We start from the raw sequence: 22,648 nt of genomic DNA, 5'->3' as shown, positions 1-22,648 counted from the left end.
GAGCTACTGTGATTTGACCAGGACTGACTAATTTTTGAAAAGCAAAGAATCGCTACATATTCTTAAATATATTCTTAAAATTCCTTCAACAGTCTGGGAAGCCTTCAATTAGAGATAAGGTTAAAGTGGAAATAGCCTCTGAAGAGATAATATCTATTCATACTAAGTAGCTAATGACTATAATCCTTTCTGGAAGTTTTAGAAAAAGGTGGGAAGGGCTAGCCAGGAGCAAAGGAAACATAAGCATTAGGAGAAGTTTGTGGGATGGCTCAGTGAAGTCACTTTTTTCTGCTTGATTCTGCCCCAAGGTGGCTCCCCAGCCTGCACACACACAATTAGCTACAGCTGCTGTGATGTGGGTAGAACTACAAGGTCCTCAGGCCCGAGTCCAATTTGTTAATCACATATTTAACACATTTTGAGTCTCTGTAGAGCTGAAAGTTGGGATGGCTCCATAGAAACCCAGTAATTCCTTCCTGGTTCTGCCTTAACTTGATCTTCCTGGTCTTCTCTACTTTCCCATGAGGAATCTGGGCAGTAAACCTTTTACAAAAACTTGATCTTCCAACTCAGAATAATCAGCATAGACAAACTGGAGAAGACAGTAAAATTTTGATTTCTCTGGGCCCTCTGGGCTTCTAGAAATTCATGTGTGAAGAAGGTTCCCCAAACAGCCCTGGTCAGTTTCAGCTGGGGCCACTTGATAAAAGCAAGCCTGCCCTTTCTGGGCCCTTCCTCTCCTCCCAGCTCTTTCCTCATGTCCCAGGCAGCACCGGAGGGAATCTGTTGCCTTGTCCCACTTCCTCCCTCTCTTCTTAATGCTCCTGGTGGGTCAGCTGTGGCCCAGGCAGTGTCATAGACCCTGAGCTCCTATCTTTGGCCTTGCTGTTGTCCTCAGTGAAGACTCAACTAAGAGGTGCCAGGAAGGAACAACATCCATTTATTTGCTTATTTATTCAAGAGGAATTTGTATCCTTCCCATTTCCCATCTGAGGTAGAGAAAATGATTTAGGTGTGTCCAACTCTTTGCAACCCCATGGACTGTACAGTTCATGGAGTTCTCCAGGCCAGAACACAAGTGGGTAGCCGTTCCGTTCTCCAGCGGTTCTTCCCAACCCAGGGACTGAACCCAGGTCTCCTGCACTGCAGGTGGATTCTTTACCGCCAGAGCCACCAGGGAAGCCTGTAGATTTCAAGATGACCGGCCAGTTTGAATATACTGGGGCAGAAAAAGAAATGCAGTTAAGTATCAATAGCAACCATTGAGGTGTGCTTTACTCTCTTACTTTGGGTGCTACAAGTATCACCAATATTTATTTCTAAAAGATTTCTCAATCTCTTCCTTTCATCACTTTCCTGAGTGTCTATGAAGGCTAATTGTTATCTTCCTCCCACCACCAAAGGAGAAAGTTTAAGAGTCTAGAATTAGCATGCAGACTGGGGGCAAAGAGGCCATTTGGAAGAAGCTCATTTAGAAGAAGCTCAAATGCCCCAACAGCCAGGCTGCTATTGGAAGAAGAAGAAAGAAACAAATGTACCTGAGGAGATGTGTAAGGTCTTAGAGAGAGCCAGTGACTAGCTTGACAGCTCCTGGTTCTAGCCCTCTCGGGGACTGCCTACATTCCTTGTCCTCAAAGGCTGTGAAACACCTGTATGCTTCTAGGAAACACCTTTTCCCGTCTAAATTAGCTTGTGTGCATCTTCTGTGGCTTGCAACTGAAAGATCTCTTATGAACACATTGATCCAGTAGAGGAAATACGATGGGAGCCAAACAGACAGCCCCTATCTAAGTGTTCATGAGTATAACAGGAACAGATTAATCTATTACTTGGATAAAGTACACCAAGTGGTTCATAAGTAAATGTCCTAGAAGCTTCACTATTTATAAAACTCACTTCATGTATGTTTGTTTTAGTGTTGCTGGTTTTATGAAAACATTTCTCTGTGAAAGGAGTTGTTGTTCAGTCTCTAAGTAGTATCTGACTCCTTGCAGCCCCACGGACTGCAGCACACCGGGCTTCCCATCCTTCACTGTCTCCCAGAGTTTGCTCAGATTCATGTCCACTGAGTTAGTGAAGCTATCTAACCATCTCATCCTCTGCCGCCCCCCTCTCCTTTTGCCCTCAATCCTTCCCAGCATCAGGATCTTTTCCAGTGAGTTGGCTCTTTGCATCAGGTGACCAAAGTACTGGAGCTTCAGCATCAATCTTTCCAATGAATATTCAGGGTTGATTTCTTTTAGGATTGTCTGGTTTGATCTCCTTGCAGTCCAAGGGACTTTCAAGAGTCTTCTCCAGCACCACAGTTCAAAAGCATCAATTCTTTGCCACTCAGTCTTCTTTACGGTCCAACTCTCATGTACATCCATACATGACTACTGGAAAAACCACAGCTTTGACTGCATGGACCTTTGCTGGCAAAGTGATGTCTCTGTTCTGTGAAAGGGGTGGGGAATATAATGTTTGTACATATGTGTCCATGCATGTCTACAACATCTTGCCCAAGATGCTATACAGTGAGTCTTTAATTCATAAGGGTGGAAAACACAGATCTAAATTAGTTACTATAGCAACATTTTGCTTTAAGTTTTTAATGCAGGGAATCTTGACCAAGATTAATATTGTTAATGACATGGGAGGAGACGTTATCACTTCCTGGAAAACAGTAATAGATGACTTTTGACTACATAAGATTTGAAATATTTATAATGATGAACAAATATCAACAAATGAATCTCTTTGATCAAGCTGTGGCTTCATTTTAATCTTTAAACGTCAACATGATTTATTTTCTATTTAGTAATTTTTCCCCCCATACAATTATTTGGCTGTTAAAGTGAAGGCACATTTAATTTGGGGTTTCTTAAGGAAACACTAATAAAGAAGAAAAAGAGCCAATATTTGGAGAAACAATAGGTTTAGAATAAGTAAACAGGATGTTTATTTTCTTAGACTCCTATGTGGTTATTTTGTGCTTCCCTGGTTTTGCTTTATCTTTGTTAATACTATAATTAAAAACACATTTGGGTAAACAAAGACCTCCTTCTTTCCAATTGGTCTGCTTTTTCTGCCTGAAGCGTTGATTATTGGCACAGTAAGATAACTACCACATCATAATTCATCAACCGGGACACCTTGTGAGATTCGAAAAAATAAAGGGACTATAAGGTGGGTAAATGTGAATGTTTAAGTCCCACTCACTCAGAGAAAAACACTGGGGACTCTAGTAATGATGGCAAACATCATTTGATAGAATTTTTCGTTGAGGCGTCTTTCAAAGACAAAGCTGTATTTTCTTCAACAAAATAATTTCAGCATTAAAATAGAAACTTCAAGAATTCATGATAGTGTACACTGGTATTTAAAAGATAGTACTGAAAAAGGCAAACTGTAAATTGTGCATATGATTATAGCTTTACAAAATTATATGTATGGTAAAGGACTTTCGTAAAGACATATAAAAATTTTGCTTATTAGAGTGATGGGATTATAAGCAACTTTAGCATAAGAAAAATTCCTTTAATGTTACTACAATTTTTTGGGATGGTGGTGCCCATGTAAAGAGATAGATTTAGGCAAAAGTGTAGTCACAATCAAGTTTTTTAACCACTGTCTGCGTCACTTAGGATGTTTATAAAACAGATGTAGGTAGTCTCTGAGATCTACTAGTTTGGGAATTACTATCTGGGTATATATCTGAGGAAGAACTGGAAATGGATGGTGGTTCACATCCAGACAATCAGAAGTGAATCCAAAAGGGCACAGCTCATATCTCATGCAGTGATATCTTACAAATATTCAAGTTATCAAATGGCTAAAAAAGATGATCTGGATTCCAGCAGTTTCAATACATACCAGTAGATTGGTAATGAGTAGTTAGACTGTTTTATTGAGGTTCTGATGCTGTGTCTAGGCTCAACAGAAATCAACTAGTGATGTTTGCCACGAGCAATGGAGGAGGGAATGACGGGATAGAAAAATATTTTTCCTGGCCCTATTTTACATCATTTCTATTCATTTGAAATGGGTTGATTTCTGGGACAATGGAAGACAGGGGAGATGGCCTTCGGTTCATTTTTCCAGTCCCCTATTTAGCAAGCTGGAATTAAGCAGAGTGGGTTTAATAGTTGCTCAGTCACTGTCAGACTCTGCCACTCCAAGGACTGCAGCACATTAGGCTCCTCTGTCCTCCATTGTCTCCTGGAGTTGGTCAAACTCATGTCCACTGAGTCGGTGATGCCATCCAACCATCTCATCTTCTGTTATTCCCTTCTCCTCCTGCCTTCAATCTTTCCCAGCATCAGGGTCTTTTCCAATGAGTTGGCTCTTTGCACCAGGTGGCCACAGTACTGGAGCTTCAGCTTCAGCATCAGTCCTTCCAATGAATATTTATAGTTCCTGTTTTTTAGGAGCTTAAACCTAAGACCTAAATACTTTAATTAACATATATATACACTTATATTTGTATATACATTATATATATAATGGATTAGACATATATAATGGATTAAATAAATAATGAACAAATATTGAGGATACACATAAAATAAAGACACATGTATAGCACAAGTAAATACTTAGTGGATACTGCTATGGAGAAAGTCAGGTGTGCTGGCCATTCCACTACTGGAATGTAGTGAGTAGATGCTGCTCAACATCCCACAGTGTGCAGGATAAGCATCTCCATTCAACAAACAATGTCAGCAGGGCAGAAGCTCAGAAATCCTGCTCTTTCATGCTGGGAACCTTAATATCTCTTTGAAGAGGCAGTGTAATATGAAATAGAAAAAGACAAGTGCAAGTCAACAGACCCAGGATCTACCTAACATTCACTTTGCTCTATGACCTTGAGTTTCCGCCCTTGAGTCTCAATTTTCCCTTCACAAATAAATGAAGGTATTGGATTATAATAGTTTTCCCATCATAAATGTTCTACGATTATAGTAAATACATTTTGGGGCCACTGGACAGCCTTATTTGAAAACTGGACCCTCAGTGTATCCGACTGATCCTTACAAGGTCTTTTACTGACTGTTGGCCACTATGGACAAAGAAAGGGAAGATGCTACACCTAGGCTGCGCCAATGGATGCTCTCTCTTGAGAATTAGAAATTAAAACTGGCTGGTCCTGGCTGGGCACGTTAGCAAGGATGAGGCAATTACGTACAATCAGAAAAACTTGAGAAAACCAGAGAAAACTTGTACAAAGGGAGCAGACATGAAGAAACAGAGAGCAGGAACCTCAGAGATGCAATGGGTATGAAATCAATCTTGGTGCAAATTGAAGTTTCTGATCCTAGTCCCTCAGGAGAGCCAACTGTACTTCATTCATTCATCAACCAAATATTGGCCGAGAGCTTCCTAATTCCAAGCACTATTTTGCATGCTGTGGTATATTCTTGAACAAAAGGCACAAAGTCTCAGATATCACAGATATTTCTACTGGAGAGGACAAGACAATAATAATACTTGTGTACAACATAACAGTAAGTATGTTATGTATACGACATAACCTCAGGGTATGAGAAGGGGTAAGAAGAGCTACAAATCTGGGCAAGGGGACTGAGTGTGATAAATGTGGAAGGCTTCTTTGAGCAATTGATGTTTCAGCAAAGATCTAAGTGAAGTGAACAAACCACCCAAACATGCTGGGAAGAGCTGCCCAGGCAGAGGAACAGCAGCTGCAGAGATTCTTTGATGGGACTGTGCTTGGGTATCAGCAGCAGCCAGTTCACATGCCTTCCTCATCCCAAGTCCTGCCCCTCTTCTGAGAGATTTCACCAAGTAGTGCTCCTCCCATCACACTGCATGCGCAACACCCAGACCTCTGGGTTGAATAACTGCCTCCATTCTGCTTTGCTTTAGCAACTCACTACCCTGGAACTTTGCTTTACGTCTGAAATCCTAAACTCTAATATGCCATTTGACCTCAGTCTCCCAGCTGTTAGCTCTCACATCCCCTTTCTTCTCACTCCCCCACTTTCTTCTCCCTGAAGACTCCTAATTCCTTAACTGCTCCCTTTCCGTCTGGTCTTTCATGCTGATCCTATATTGATTTCTGTGCCTCTCTAACCTATTATACATTCTCTCAAGCACAAGCAGTATATGTAGTGCTTAGAACGTGGCCTTTGGAGCTGCACTGCCTGTGTTAAAATCCCAGCCCCACCATTAACGTAAGCCTCTGTTTACTGGGGATGTAGGAATATTTGTGTGGCCAAAAAGTTCATTCGGATTTTTCTACTATAATATGGAACAAAAACTCAAATTTTTTGGCCGGCCCAATAGTAACCTTCTCCATTGCTGTTTTAAGGACTATGAGCTAATGCACACACAGGAAAGTAACAAACCATAGAGTAAGCATTTGATAAATATCATGATAAATTTTCATGTGATTACCATAATTATCTCTCTGCTCTTTCTGCAATGATTTGAAACTCTGTGTACGTGCTCCTTCTTTGAAACTTCCCTGGAAATAGTCTCTGGATCAATATAATCATCTACTATCTCTGTTTTCATTCTTGAGCAGCTGAGGTCTCCTGACAAAAAACTACTTGACCACGAAGACTGATGTTGCTATAGACTGAGAGCTTCTGGATTCTGCTTGGTCTACCACCCAGCTTGAAAATCCCTTTACATGAATCTGGTTGGTTATCTCATTCATTTCCCCATTAGCTATTCTGAACCTTCATTGTTCTTTTTAGCTCCCCAAGGTGCTGACCCTTTCACCCTTGCTTGACAGTTCTTACATGATCTTCCTAAGCACAGCTAAAATGTAATTATATTCTCACTTCCTTCTCTTCACATTCCTAGGCAAAGGTCTTCTACTTTCTGCCTTAGACGAATTACCTACCTATGCTCTGGATAACTTCCCTTCTCATCCCTTTGGAAACTCGTAACTACCACTTATCTCTTTTTTCTCTCACTTATTTTGGGCCCCAAACATGCTCAAATCTCTCCAATCATAACAAAACAAAATAAAACCCATCTGAACTTGGAATCCCCTCTATCTCCTTTCATCTACAGCTAAATGTCTTCTTTTTTTTCCTTTATTTTTTACTTTTTGGCTGCACTGCATGGCCTGTAGGATCTCAGGCCCCCGACCAGGACTGAACCCATGCCCTCTGCAATGGAAGTGTAGATTCTTAACCACCGGACTGACAGGGAAGTAGTGAAGTGAAAGTCGCTCAGTCGTGTTTGACTCTTTGTGACCCCATGGACTATACAAGTCTCCAGGCCAGAATACTGGAGTGGATAGCCTTTCCCTTTTCCAAGGGATCTTCCCAACCCAGGGATCAAACCCAGCTCTCCTGCATTTCAGGCAGATTCTTTGCCAGCTGAGCCATAAGGGAAGCCCAGTCCCTACAGCTAAATCCCTTGATGTTGCCAAATGCCCCCTGGGGCAAAACTGATCTTGATTGAGAACCACTGATTAGAAGATAGGACTATAAATTAGAGCACAAGGTATGTAACTAAATGCTGCAGAAGTTCTCAAAAGATGAGCCCACAATGGCCTCCTGTCCTTTTCCTCTATTCACTGCATCTGTCCTGCCAATCCATCTTCCAAAACCCACTTTTTCAGCAGACAACAAGCATAGCTTGTCTGTACTTCCCTACCCTTTCTTTCCTCACCCCTCAGCTCCCTGCAATCTGACTTCTTTCCCCTAATTCCTTGAAACTTCTCTGCCATGACTTTCTTCCTAATTGCCGAACCCAGTGGACATTTTCTTTCTTGCCTCTGTTGCGTGAATTCTCCATAGCCTTTTTATGCTATCGACCATGACTTTTGCCTTGAAACTCTTGCTTTGGTTTCCAAAATGCCAGCATTTTTGGTTCTCTTCTTACTTCTCCTATATCATTTTCATCACCTCCTTTACTAGCATCCTTTCCCTTTAAATCTCAGTATTCCTCAGACAGAATTCCCACCTCAGTCCCCCTCTTATCGCTACGCTTTCCTTAGTGGTGTCCTTTATTCCAATGACTTTAACCATCACCACTGTGTTGGTCACTCCCTCAGTCCTGCTCTTTAGCACAGACCCAAGTCCTAGGCTCTGGGAGGTATAGCCTGCAGTCTCTGGGCACTTCCTTCTGCACCCCAGTGGCAAAACACTTCTAGCAAGTCTGCTCTTACCTTCTGCAGTTCTTTCTCAGGTCTAACTGGCTCCAAGGTCCTTGAATATGTCGAGCCTTTCAATCGTTTCTTTCAGTGATCTGAACATGGCGCAGTGCCTAGCACTTAGTAGCTGGTTTATGGGAACTGTCTTTTGAGTAAGTAACGGATGTGCTTGTTCTCTTTTCCCCACTAGGATGAGTAGGATGTGTCTACTCATGTTTAAAATAGAACTCTCTTTGTAATCCCCAAATTTCTATGCTTCAAGTCTTCTCAGTTAAAAAAAAGATCATCATCTACTCAACCGTTCACACCCTCATAACTCAGAATCATTAGGATCTTCCCTTTTCCTCATCGTCCATATCTGATCTGTTATGCAAGCTCTGCTTCAAGCCACGTCCTAAATTCCACTCTCTATCACCATTTCTAGCACTACCACTTTGGATGCTGTCCAAGCGATCATCATTCCTTACCTGTTCAATGGCTAAACCTTTTGTTTGTTCTGATTTTGCTACTGTCCCCCCTGCACTTCATAAAGATCTCTCCAAAACATCCATCAGGTTATCTCACTCCCCTCTATAAAATGCTCCACGACTTTATTACACTTGGACATAATCTAAAAGTTTACCAAGGCACTACATCATTACTTGGCCCCTTCCAACCTCTCCTAACCCATCTCCAAAACCAAATCTGATTCCTATCCCCAATCCCTTGTATGCTCTAGCATGAGCCTTTTTTGCCTTTTGCTGCCGCTGCTATCCACCAAGGTCATTATTCTGGCTCAGGTTTTCACACTGGCTGCTCCTTCTGCCTGCAATGTTCTTGCTGCACCTTCTTGACCTTCAAATCTCTGCTCAAATGTCTCTTCCTTAGAGAGTCACCCTATGAAAATAAACCCCCTACCGTCATTCTCTAACTCCCATTCTGCTTTATTTCGCTCAGAGTATGACCGCCAACTAAATTTATATTAAAAACCTGAACTTCTGTTCTGCTGTTTGCCTTCCCAGTCTTCTGCTGCATCTCTGTTGTACAGTAGAATAACTGGCCTATGATAACCATTCAGCAAATACTTGTTGGCATAATGAGATCCCTACGCCCAAAGGCATATCTTTATTGATTGCTAATGGTTATTAGGTCTGTGAGATGGTATTAACACTTCACTAAGAGAAGACAACTTTCTTAAATGAGAACTAGCACCTACCTCTAAAACCCATATACCTATTAGCTACTGACAAACACCTCCTCCATGACTAAACATAAACACCCTTGCTGTTTTTGATGTTAAGTTCACCCTCTCTTTCCTATGGCAAGTTCTGATGACTATGGAAATAGTCTTGAATAAAGTCTTCTTTGACATTTTTAACAAGTGTCTGGTGGCAACGTCTCTTTAACACCAGAGACCAAATATTTACCTACTTGGCCTACATAAATTCATCTAATGAATTTTCATTGTTCCCTACAGAACTTTCTTTCTTTTTTTTTTTTTTTTGCAGTAGGAAGAGTCAAAGAGAGGCATTTCCTGTCCTCATGACTGAAGACTATGGTTTCTCTAGCATATATGGGAAATGTCAGGAAGAATACAGCCTACATGATTTTTTTTAAAATCACCTTTACAGAAGCTATTACTTATTCATTTTGTCACATTTATTTTCAATTGTTCTTGTGGTGACATTTTAATGAATAATACAAAAGCAATGCACAATTCAAAAGGACACCCCAAGCCTCCTAAACAAAAACACATTCAGTATATAAAAAATGATCATTCCTCCCACATTCTCTGCCATATAGTCCACTTAATTCACATGCAGTCCACTCCCAACTATGCAGCTGACTTGAGATTATATGAGCATACCTGCAACATCAAATTCAATTTCCAGCGTGACCTTGCTTGTGATTGAAGAGTCTCGGAGGAGCTGATTGGCTTCCTCAAAGGTGCTGTCTTCAGTTGGGATTCCATTAATGGCCAGCACTCTGTCTCCAATTTGAAGCACCCCACACCTAAATTTAGAACCAGACATTACAGGCTTCAGACAGAGTGAATGATTTTCAAGTTGACATTGCCAAGATCCTTTCAATATAGCATTTGTTCTTATTCATTCAATGCTGTGGGGCATCCTCTTAGGTCAACTGCAATGTCCTACATTCTTTTTTTCTATATAAAAATATAGTTGATTTATTACCCTGTGTTACTTTCAGATATACAGCAAAGTGACTCAGTTATATGCAAGTCCTACATTCTTGTATTTCATGGCTACCAATGTGAACAAAGGAATCTTGAACTATCCCAGAAAAGTACTGAATAATTTAGCACCGTGATATTATTATAATCTGATGTGAACCAATATACAGTAATGATGAATGTGCATTGCCCCATGGCAGAGAAATTATCATGAAGTTTTGACTTCAGAGAATTTTTTTTTTTTGTAATGGATTTTTTTTCCTTTTTAATTAATTTAGCCTCTAGTCCCTGATGGACAAAAATCTGCTAAAGGCACCACCCAGGCTCGCTATCTTTCTCAAACGTGATCAAGAACATAAAATTTTATTGTCAGAACAGGGAGTTCATCCCGTCTTGCATTTCCTGCATTGAGCACTGTTCCATAATTTATTAGCCAGTCAAAGATAGCCAGCAAGAAATGCAGGGCAGAAAATGATGCCGTGAAAGAAAGGATCTCACCTCTCGGCTGGGCTGTCAGCTTCAATATAGGAAATCAGAGGTGGAGAGGAGAGGGTCTCTGTAGCAAACACACTGCCCTGCAGTTGAATCCCAAATCCTGTGACAGGATCCGCGGTCAGCACAACCTCTGTGGTTTCTGTGTGAACAACCTGCCCAGCCAAGCCCACGGTGCTAGAGGCTAATGACACTGGAGGAACAAACACACACAGCAGAAATGACTTTAAACTGGAACAGGCACCAGGAAGGCCAGTGTTTCTGAAACAGATCATGTCTCTGAAACAAAAAAAGCTCACTGTTAATGGTGGGACATGAGGTTTTGGCCTTTAAGCAAAAGTTTAACTAGAGCTGAATGGGGTAAATGAATCTCCCAATACCTGTCACATCTAAGTCATAGCATCAGTGTAGCCCCCTCCTCACACCCACCCCTAATATCAAGGACAGCTGGGCAATTGTAGGAAGAGCATGGTCTTGGGGTCAGGGTACCTGGGATCGAGTCCTAGCTCAACCACTAAGAAACCAGCTGGGTGACCTTGGGACTAAGTTGTTAATCTCTTTCCTATCTAGGAGAAAGGGGGTTGGGCTAACTGATCTAACTTTCCCCCTCTACTTTAGATATCTGTACCTAAGTTCCTAACTTTTTACAAAAAACTTGACCTTCAGCTTTGAAGAAACAATTGATCTAAGTCTGGCTCCTGAGGTGGTAAGGTAAGCCTCATCTATCATTAGCTTGGTGTGATGGAGTCATTTAAATGACTTTCTACATTTCCACTTTTCTAATACATGGTCCTATTTCAGCATTTATCAGTTTTTTATTTTCCTTCTTGTCTCTTCCCTAGACTCTTGAGTTCCTTAAAGATCGGAACCAGATCTTTTCCCCTCTGAAATTCCAGTGCCTGGAATTTCCATGGCTAAAGTCATGTGGGATGAATCCAGTTCTATAACATCAATATTTTCCTTTTTGGAATCAGCCCTTAGTCTGCTGAGTTAAGGCACGAGATGCTGGTCCTTCAGGACCCCGATTTTTCTATCATGTGGATCATTCCAGCATTCAGGCTGACACTGCAGAGGATGGTGAGATGTATCCTTTTCCCATTAGGAGTAAGGAACATCTACTTCTTCTTAAGAGGTACTGTCACTGTTCTTTCCCAGCAGGATTAATGTCACTGAGGTTAAAGTGGCCTGCTTTAGGGGGTGAAAGTAGCCTCCAACCCTCATCTTTCTACAGATGGTGGCTTACAATCCACAAACTATCAAACGTCAATTCAGATCATGATTTCCAGTGTGGCTGTGTCAATACCAACTGTACTCTGAGTGCTCTCCAGATAACACATTTTGTTTATTGGTGGCACAAAACCAGTAGAAGATACCATTTCATGTCAGTAAAAATCTAGAGGGTTGCATTTCTTTCCAGTTAGTACTCATAGCAGGTGGGAATATAATATTAGAACATTACCCTTGGGCAGATGACCGGCACTCCGTCTTCTGAGTGAAGATTTTTGGACTTCAACAAGTATACTTTATTTTACATGGAACTTTCTATAGGTCCACATTAATATTTTTCCCATTTACCATCCCAATTTGGCATAGATTTTTGGACTATTCAACTGGAGTTAAAAGTCATTTTTGAATTGTTAAGTCAGCTGATTACCATTTCCACTAAGAAAGAATCAAGAAGGAATAGGTCAATTTAATAGTAATGGGGGGATTAGTTTAGATATAGCAAAGACTTTCTGAGGGAAAAGACATGCTATATTTTTCGAAACAGAAGACAGTTGAGGAATTTCATTTTCTAGAAGGTTTTGAAAACAGAAATAAGTATTAATTCATATGGGTATCATGAAATCTATAACCTCTACCTGGAGGCAAGCTGAGATGATAGAAATTATGAGGACATTTAATTTAGAATTAAAAATGTATTAAACATTGGTTTTATAATTTTATGAAGAGTATATTAAATAACCTAGGATTTTACCATTAACTCTGAAAGTCCTCTGACATACTAGAATCTGCTCTGTACAATTTCATTGGAAATTGCATGTACTGATTCACACATATTAAAGTCTTGAAAATGACCAACAGAGATAAAGAAGAAAAACTACCGATTTAAAGATGATAGGCCAAAAAAAAAAAAAAACAACTAATATTACTTGCAGGAGAAAAAGATGTTTGATTATCCTGCTTCATTAATGTGGTCAAAAAGCAAGAGAAAATAAAAGTTATTTATGAGTTATAACCTGGTAGTTTAAACTTCTGTATAATGCATTCTCTCCCTCCAGCAGCAAAGCAGCAAATACTCCTGCCAGGCACTGGCTCTGGTCTGTGGTGTGCCTGCTTCTACTCACAAGTGAAGATGGAAATGACCACACTGCTGACATGCTGTGTTTGAACACTGCTAACGCGTGTGTGCCAAGGTTGTGTTCAGGATTTACATCTGTTCTGTCCTCTTCTCACTCCTTTCTGGAGGGTTCTGCAGGAGTTCATCCTGTGTTTTTGTCAATCCTTGTTTTTCCTACTGTAAAGGAAAGGCCAAGTAATGGGAGGCCAAAGATGACTTCTTAGCTCTGAAGTTTAAAAATCTGCCAAATGTCTCCTTAATTTAGACAGCTGTGAAATTTGTTGTCAGATACAAAAAGCATCTGAAAAGTACAAAGAGAAATGGACCTCAAAGATTCTCTTTTTAAAAAGAGAAAGCACAAACACAGTCCCCCTACTATCACAAATTATGTAGTAGAATTTCCCTCATTTGGGGAAGTTGCAGGGGTCAGTGGATGTGAACTACAATGGTTAAGCCCCACCCTGGGAAGGCCACCTTCATGATCATGATATCTCCTCTGCCAGGTAATTATCAAAGATCTATTCATATGCTGTGCTTATAATTATTGGATTTTGTAATTGAAGACCTATATCTCACTAAGTGTTCCACATTAGAGTCCACATTGTACATCACATGATCTAGTTGAGGAGACAGTCGGAGCGGTCAACAGCTCCCTCCTCCAAATAGGGGTAGGGCAGCTCTTAAGCTGACCCCTTCGAGAGCTCTGTGCATGGTCATTTTAAAAGCTTACCATGAGCTGCCTTTGAATTCCGGTTGTTTTTTGGGGGCTGGTGGCAGGCACAAAAATTATTAGGTTGTTTCATTCTCTTCCTTTCAGCTCTTTTCAGTGGTGCCCTCCCTAGTAGTAAGTGATGACCACAGAAGAGGCAAGGGTCATTCTGAGAGCGTGTTCTAAGGTCTACCCTTTGCTGCAGTTCAGGCAGACTGGAAACAGGAAAGCGTCTACACTGGCCCTGTGTACTGGAGCAGGAAGCTGGGGGGAATAGCCAGATCCACTGCTCAGTCATGCCCCGCCATCACAGGGGGTGATGGGCTTCTGGGAGGGGCCTTGATCCTCTGTGGCAGAACAAGGGGCAGCTCGCGCTGTGGGGGAAAGGTCAGGAAGAATACGGAAGAGGTGACAAGTGGGTTCCCTCTGTGACATGGCTCTGCCACCCTCCCAGGGCTTTGTGACACTGTTGGAGGCCAATGTGGGGGGTACTTAACACCCTGTGACACAAACATGACTTTCCTCTTTTAATCCCTGTAACAGGCTGTAACAGGCTTCCTGTATTTTCCTCCTTGGTCAGTAACAGAGAATGTTTTAATATTTATGTGACAAAATGTCATTCTTTTCTGGCCATGACCTTCCTTTGTATTAGAAACATAAGTAAGAATTTTTTTTTTTCTTTCTGTTTTGCTCTGGCCTCAACTGATCACCAATACAGCTAAGAGATTTTTATTATATTTGTTGTGACATTACCATGATTCACCATCCATACAAATGGCCTGGTTGCTATAGGAACGTAAGTATTAGAAAAGGGGCAGTAAATGGTGGCACCAAATAAAGACATAAATAAAGTGGTGGAAATAAACCTTAGTATAGCGAGAGTGGCAATAAAACTTTTATTATCTGTTATTTGGGAAAAACCTTTACCTCTAACGTGACCATACCAAGATCAAGCAAAACATAAAGAGAGAGACAGAGAAAGAAAACCAAAACAACTAAATCCTCAGTTTTCTTCTGATTTTGGAAAATTAACATTAGTTTTGTAGGTCTTTCTGAAGTGGAAATAAAAGCTTATAGCTTTCTGAATCTCCTTGTTTGATTAAAATATAAAATGTATGATTTCCTGAGATATACATGAATTCTGGTAGATATATGGTCAGTGGTGCTCTAGTGGCTAATGTCTACAGCGACTGCTAAGAACAGATTTCTAGAACCAGGTTTCTGCTGATACTTCTATTATGCTGGAGAATAATGTGCTGTTTTAAGAGAGAATTTATCACTAGGTTACGGGTACTGGTGACAGTGTGGCCTTGGCCTTGTTTCCTCCTACAAAATTCAAGATGTATAAATATCAACCTGCAATAGCCAAACAGATTATCATTTGTTTGTCATCACTAATGTCCTTAATCAACCTAGCAGTCTTACCTAACACAAACAAATGTTTAGCCATTAAAGCAGAAGCGCAAACATGAATGCATTTGTTTTAATTGCTCTTCCTGTTGAGGGCTGTTAGCCTGCTTTCTCAGTAAGCGGTGCTGCACATGAAGCCATTTTATGTAAAAATTTCATCTACAAATATCCACTACAAATCCTGATTCATTACATGGGAAGATTCAACTTATATATTATGCCTAAATGGAAATGCGGTGAAATATGCCTAAGTCTTGGAGCAGTGTTAATATTTCAAATTTAGGCATCATAATAGCAAACACATAAACTATTCAAAATAGCTAACAATTAAATAGTGCTTTATATTTACTACATATTATTGTAGCATATATATATATCATATTATATATTGCATATGTATAATTATAATACTTATTTCATTGGGTAATTGTGAATATTATATGAGAATATATCATTATTCATACATACATATGAACATATCATATATATATATGAATATATAGTCTAGAACTTCCAGATGTTCAAGCTGATTTTAGAAAAGGCAGAGGAACCAGAGATGATACTGCCAACATCCTCTGAATCATCGAAAAAGCAATAGAGTTTCAGAAAAACATCTATTTCTGCTTTATTGACTATGCCAAAGCCTTTGACTATGTGGATCACAATAAACTGTGGAAAATTCTGAAAGAGATGGGAATACCAGACCACCTGACCTGCCTCTTGAGAAATCTGTATGCAGGTCAGGAAGCAACAGTTAGAACTGGACATGGAACAACAGACTGGTTCCAAATAGGAAAAGGAGTATGTCAAGGCTGTATATTGTCACCCTGCTTATTTAACTTATATGTAGAGTACATCATGAGAAACGCTGGGCTGAATGAAGCACATGCTAGAATCAAGATTGCCGGGAGAAATATCAATAACCTCAGATATGCAGATGACACCATCCTTACGGCAGAAAGTGAAGCAGAATTAAACAGCCTTTTGATGAAAGTGAAAGAGGAGAGCAAAAACATTGGCTTAAAGCTCAACATTCAGAAAAGTAAGATCATGGCATCCGGTCCCATCACTTCATGGCAAATAGATGGAGAAACAGTGGAAACAGTTGCTGACTTTATTTTTGGGGGCTCCAAAATCACTGCAGATGGTGACTGTAGCCACGAAATTAAAAGACGCTTACTCCTTGGAAGAAAAGTTATGACCAACCTATACAGCATATGAAAAAGCAGAGATAGTACTTGGCTAACAAAAGTCTGTCTAGTCAAGGCTATGGTTTTTCCAGTGCTAATGTATGGATGTGAGAGTTGGACTATAAAGAAAGCTGAGCACTGAAGAATTGTTGCTTTTGAACTGTGGTGTTGGAGAAGACTCTTGAGAGTCCTTGGACTATAAGGAGATCCAACCAGTCCATTCTAAAGGAGATCAGTCCTGAGTGTTCACTGGAAGGATTGATGTTGAAGCTGAAACTCCAATACTATGGCCACCTGATGAGAAGAGCTGACTCATTTGAAAAGACCGTGATGCTGGGAAAGATTGAGGGCAGGAGAGGGGGACGACAGAGGATGAGACGGTTGGATGGCATCATCGACTCAATGGACATGAGTTTGTTTGGACTCCGGGAGTTGGTGAGGGACAGGAGGCCTGGCGTGCTGTGGTCCATGGGGTCACAAAGAGTCAGACATGACTGAGTGACTGAACTGAACTGGACTGCGAATATATTTCCTGTCCTATATGTCTCTTTTGGTGGTGGCAAGAATATATATATATATATATATATATATATATATATATATATATACACACACACACACATATACATTTTCATGTAATCTTCACAGTTACCCAATGGGGTATGTATTATAGTTAGCCTCACTCTGTTGCTAAGAAAGCCAAAGTACAGAAAGCTTAAAACTCTTGCTCAAGGTCCTACTGCTACGAAGTAATGACACCGGGATGAGAAGAATCTGGGCTCATCACCAGTTCACTATGCTGCCTTCAACTTGTTTCTTTCAAGAGTAAATAATTTACCCTCTAGTGTTAGCTAAGAAATATCTAGAAGCTCCTTGTTCGCATTTTGACCAAACTCAATCTTCCTTCCATTTACCTATATTAAAGATGACAAATCTTATACTTGAAGGGATATGCACATCAAAACCAGGAATACACCACAGCAGTGGTTAGCCATGGTTTCCTTTGTAAGGAAACCTTTGCGTTCCTGTAACATGAAGAGACCATTTCCCAGTATGGGTGATGGCCGGTCTCCCAACACTGCTGGTGGTGCTGGGAGGCCTCGCCACAGACCCACTTTTGAAGATGACTCTCTGGCAAATAAGCTGAAGAACCAATAGATCCAACCACCTCTCTTCAAAGGAATGTTTTCTCTTTAACACCAGTCTTGAAGAACTTGGGTTTAGCTATCTTTAGGTAGCTACAGAGTGTTCCTTACTTTATCTCTATAGTAAACACAAGAAGAGATCCCATCTTCTTTGAGTTGTTTTATGGGATCACAATCATGGCCACCAGAAAAAAAAATACAAGAAACACTTACTTCTCTCTACACTGGTTAGACCTGGCTGGAAAACTAGGTGTTCTCTTTCTTTAAAACTTACACGATTATGATGAGAGATTATGTTCTGCCCTCCCACTCCCACAAAAGAAAAATTCAGGAGTGATGTGTTTCTTCCCTTTTCCCCTAAGGCATTAGATCACCCTTTCTTCTCTACATGGACAAGCAGCTATCCAGAAGCAGGCTGCCAACCACATCTTCCTAGTCTTGCCTAGTCTATAACACGCTTGGCTGTCCCAGAAGATCATGGTTCTAAGAGTTGTAGTTGAAATTCCTAGTCTTTAGGATACCTGTTGTAAAGATAAGCATCCTTTCCATCTTCCTGACACTTGAGTGGGTAACATATCTGTTAGGGCAGTGCTTATCAGTGGAGCAGGTTCCTTGGGAAAGTATTAGAATCATGAGGTGTGAAATACAGATTGAAAAGGCACATTTAAGGGGAATAAGCTATAGTTTGAAAGGCATGTTTAAACTTATTATCATCTTTTTTGCAGGGGTGGTTCACGAAATATGAAATTTATAATGCTGCTGCTCCTGCTAAGTCACTTCAGTCGTGTCCGACTCTGTATGACCCCATAGACGGCAGCCCACCAGGCTTCCCCGTCCCTGGGATTCTCCATGCAAGAACACTGGAGTGGGTTGCCATTTCCTTCTCCAAAGCATGAAAGTGAAAAGTGAAAGTGAAGTCGCTCAGTCATGTCCGACTCTTAACGACCCCAAGGACTGCAGCCTACCAGGCTCCTCCATCCATGGAATTTTCCAGGCTAGAGTACTGGAGTGGGTTGCCATTGCCTTCTCTGGAAATTTATAATAATCCTACACAAATATATGGGACTCATATTTACCCAAAGGGGATACAGTTTTCAAAGTGAATAGGTGGACCCAGCTTTAGTCAATTAGAAACAAAGAACAGTGGCTTCATGTTCAAATGTACCCAGAATATAAGGAAGGAGTCTTAAAGGAAAAAATTATATCTTTGATTTTATCAGATCAAAAGAGAAAGAAAAAAAATTCAAATAAAACGTTGTAGGCAAAAGTAGTACAAACTAACCCAGTCTGAAATTGTATTTGATGCAATTGCTATGTCGATAAGGGATAGATATCATTTCAGTGGTCTTTGGTACAGGGCAGTGAGCTACTTATCTCCTTGTAAAACACTCCTCCTATAGGTTTCCTTCCATTCAAGATGCCAATGGACCCACAGGTGTTTTCAGGCCAAAAGACACTGGTTAACATTTCACTTACGTGAGCTTTTGAAGTCTTTCTTCTTCAGTCTCCTCCTCATCATGGTCCCACGTGGGCTAGTGGAGTAGAGGCTTCGAGGCAAAGTCCCCATGTTCAGGGAACTCAGGCTGTATGCGCTCATGGAGGTGGGAGAGAAGGATGAAGACACCAAAGCTGCTGTAAGAGAGTGAAGACTTGGCATAGAGCATTCTCAGGGGGCGTGTGAGCCTGCCACACCTATCAACCAGTAACACTCCAGAGAGACACACAAGGTGCACAGCAATGGCTAGTAGGTAGCTCCAACCAATCAGAGACCAAGTCTCAGGAGCCATGGAGACAGTGCTTTAGAATGAATCTGTGCTATAAGAGCCCAGAAATGCCTGAGGAGCAGCATCGATCCCCAAAAGTACAATGCAACACAGAGAGGCTCTACGAGTTTTGCTTTAGACAAAAAAAGAAAACATTAAAGCAAGTTTCTCCATAAACAACAACTCAATGCTTTGGATACATAATCTCATTTTCATAGACAGTTTCTGGCATGAATTTCACAAGTGGTTCCATATACACAAATAAGGTCTGAGAACATTATCTTCTATATAAGATTCTGCATTGCTATTTCCCGACCACACATAAAGCATTCTGAACATTTACATCCTCTCTTAACAACAAATGCTTTCTGATGGAAAAGACAGACTTAAGAGATGACAGAAATGAGAAGTTGCTACTACTACAAAAAAAAGGACACCACACCCATGAAACCAAATATGGTATGAATCAGATGAAGAAGGCATGAGAAGAGTATAATTTAAGTAAAAGACCAGGAGGAGAAAGCCTGGAACATTACGAGGGCTGTTTGGAGGAGGCGCTTTCATGAATGCCAGGGCCGGCGCTCTGCAATGGTCAGGGTGGTACGAATTATAGTGATGGTAGGTGTGAAGGCTGCAGTGGTTGCTGGCCCAGGAGTCCCAGGGAAGTTGCCTGTCGCTCCTCTGAATTTTCACTGCCCACATGAAGTGATGATGAGAAATAAGAAAAAACAAACAAAGAACCAAAAAAGAGGAAAAAGTAACTGAACTGCACAAATAAAAAGTAACAACAACAACAAAAAAATGAAGGCTGCTTGCACAAAAAAAAAAAAAGAAAAAAAAACTGGCTTTGCCCTTTTCTCAGTGGTCAGCAAAACCTATGATTAACACCAGGGATGGTAACTTGTCATCTTCCCAACAATAATGCATGTCTTTCCCCAGCCCATTTTTTTCTCCTTTTAAGATGACTACTGAATCAATTTCTAATCTCCTCCTGTGCTTCAAAGCAGAGATTAAAACATTTTTTTTTTAAACTTAAAAGTCAACCCCACAAGATCTATGGCACAAGATTAGTAATTAGAGATTTGCAAATCTTGGCCAGTTAGTAGCTCTTGTTTTGAGAAAAAGAAAAGAATGAAAGATAAATCATACTGGCTCCTGATTCAAAGGATGTACTAGTCACACATCATAATTTACTGCTCTGACATTTTAATTACACTACTATTCATCAGTTGAACTACAATAAACTACTCTATCAGGATCTTATCCATACCCTAATAAGAAGATGCAAGTGTCAATATACTTTACAAATTGGGGGGTATTTTTAAAAGCTGTGTTTATATTTGAAAGAAGGCATTTATTTATTAAAAATATTTCAAATATTCTTGTATTCTTTAAGATGCCACAAAATTTTAATAAAGCTAATTTCAAAATTCTGGTGTCCTCTTTATGGTTTAAAAAATGTATATCATACTTCCATTCTAACTTCAATATTGTTTAGATTTGATTTTCTACTCAGGGGTCTGAAAATATGAGCACTTTTATGTTTGTTACTATATGATCTGAAACTTTTCATTTAAATGAAAGAATGAAAAATTTAATATGGGCGTTTATCTCTATTGTCATGATTCTAAGATTAGGTGCCTTACGTATGAATGAATTTGCAGTATTTATTCATGGAGTGAGGTCAGATACTCTGTAAGTATTTAAAGGAGAGCTCTTTGGGTAAGAGTTTGAATTACACGAGTGACAGCAGCCTCACTGACCACATCTCAGCCTTTCTGGAATGAGACAGATCATGGAACAAAAGCACTAACATGAACAGGTCACCACGGGCTGAGGCCACCTGTATTTCTGTTCCGGTTCCAACCCATCTTCTCTATCTGACCTTGACCGGTTACTCAACCTCTCTAAGCCACAGTTTCCTCATTATGTCAAGTAGAGATCACAAAAGCATCTATCCCAGAGGCCAACTGTTGAGAATATGTACCTAAGGTGCTTAGCATGGTGCTGGCACACAGAATAAAAACTAGTGACAGTTTATTTAATAACATCGATACCATCTACTATCTATCTACTTGCCAATGAATACTTTTTCTTTTTTTTTTAAGGAAACAGGTATATCTCTCACTCGACAAATTTCATTCTCTGGACACAAGTTAAGAGACTGAGAAATCTGTGGCACACTTGCATGTCCACTATCGTTTTGTGGTCCTGAACACACGGTCCTTTGCTTCTATATACTTCAGTTTCTAGTTTTGGGGCTTATCTCCCTCTCCACTCGTCTACTTTCAAGCTACCAAGCTACCACCTCCTTTGCCTCGACCACTGCCAAATCTTCAGACTTGGCTCCCTGGTTCATCTCTTACATACTTACCTTCCAGGATGCATAGAACAGAATAATATTTTAAATACATAAATCAGATGATGCAACTCCCATTTAAGGTATTTCAGTGGGTTACAATAACAAAGAGAATCAAATGTGAGCCCTACTTCTCTCTCTAGCTTCACCCCTTCTCACACTTCCTACTTCTAATATTCTTCTCCTACTTGTTTACATGGCTGGCTCAGGTGCCAAGTCATTCTGACCTCCCTGGATGAAGTAGTTGTCTCTCCTATGTTATCCCATTGCTTTTTTATTAATATATTCTTCATAGTTGAAAGGGCTTTATTTGTTTAATACACTTTTAATGCTCATCTCTCTATACTGGAATGTGAACCCCATGAGAATAGCAATCTGCTTTGCTTGCCTTGCTCACTAGACGCACTGTGGCAACTGAACAGAGCCTGGCATATGATGACTGATGAATGAATCAGTGAATGGACACATGCATGAGTGAATGAGAACATCAGCCAGAGGGTTCATGTACACACTGTAGCAGCATTTTCCTTGTGATAAAGAGCATTTCGAGGCGAGTCTCTATCGCCATCCTCATTTTACTTTTGGGTGTACTAGAAGACTTTTTAGCAAGATGCAGTCAGTGCTGGGTCTGGCTAATCTACAGCCATAGCCACTTATTGAGCTCTGTAAAGTATCATGTGTTTCAAATGACGTACAGTGAGTAATGGTTAGACAGCATCACTGATTCAATGGACATGAATCTGAGAAAACTCTGAGAGATAGTGGAGAACAGAGGAGCCTTGCATGCTACAGTCCATGGGGTTGCGAACTGTCTGACATGAGTTAGTGACTGAACAACACAGTGTGTGAACTTCACAATCCTCCACTCATTTTTTGAGCCAGTTCTTCACGGAGTGCTGTTAAAATTACTGGGCAGTTTTGAGTGCTGTCAAACCAAATTGATAACTCAGTAA

General features: G+C 40.4%; 1 protein-coding gene and 1 non-coding gene across 12 annotated transcripts in view; both read right to left on the bottom strand.

The window, feature by feature from the left end:
• The window catches only part of GRIP1 (glutamate receptor interacting protein 1), a 762,378-nt gene that overhangs the window by 90,709 nt on the left and 649,021 nt on the right, over positions 1-22,648 (bottom strand). For 4 of the 11 annotated variants that reach the window (XM_069584696.1, XM_069584697.1, XM_069584700.1 and 1 more), the window contains exons 10-13: positions 19,873-20,028; positions 19,050-19,205; positions 10,785-10,971; positions 9,960-10,105 (exon numbers count right to left, since the gene is read on the bottom strand). In XM_069584696.1, coding sequence (XP_069440797.1) covers positions 9,960-10,105; positions 10,785-10,971; positions 19,050-19,205; positions 19,873-20,028 — 645 coding nt within the window. The remainder of the gene's footprint in view (positions 1-9,959; positions 10,106-10,784; positions 10,972-19,049; positions 19,206-19,872; positions 20,029-22,648) is intronic. The other 7 variants (XM_069584701.1, XM_069584703.1, XM_069584705.1 and 4 more) reach the window with 3 other exon arrangements.
• Positions 13,466-13,630, bottom strand: LOC138438522 (U1 spliceosomal RNA). Its single transcript, XR_011256444.1, has one exon. It is a non-coding gene; the product is annotated as a U1 spliceosomal RNA (small nuclear RNA).

The sequence above is a fragment of the Ovis canadensis genome, chromosome 3 (genome assembly GCF_042477335.2).
Source record: "Ovis canadensis isolate MfBH-ARS-UI-01 breed Bighorn chromosome 3, ARS-UI_OviCan_v2, whole genome shotgun sequence".
Taxonomy (NCBI): domain Eukaryota; kingdom Metazoa; phylum Chordata; class Mammalia; order Artiodactyla; family Bovidae; genus Ovis; species Ovis canadensis.
Note: the sequence above shows the minus strand (reverse complement) of the source record. Positions and strands in the feature narration are given on the sequence as shown.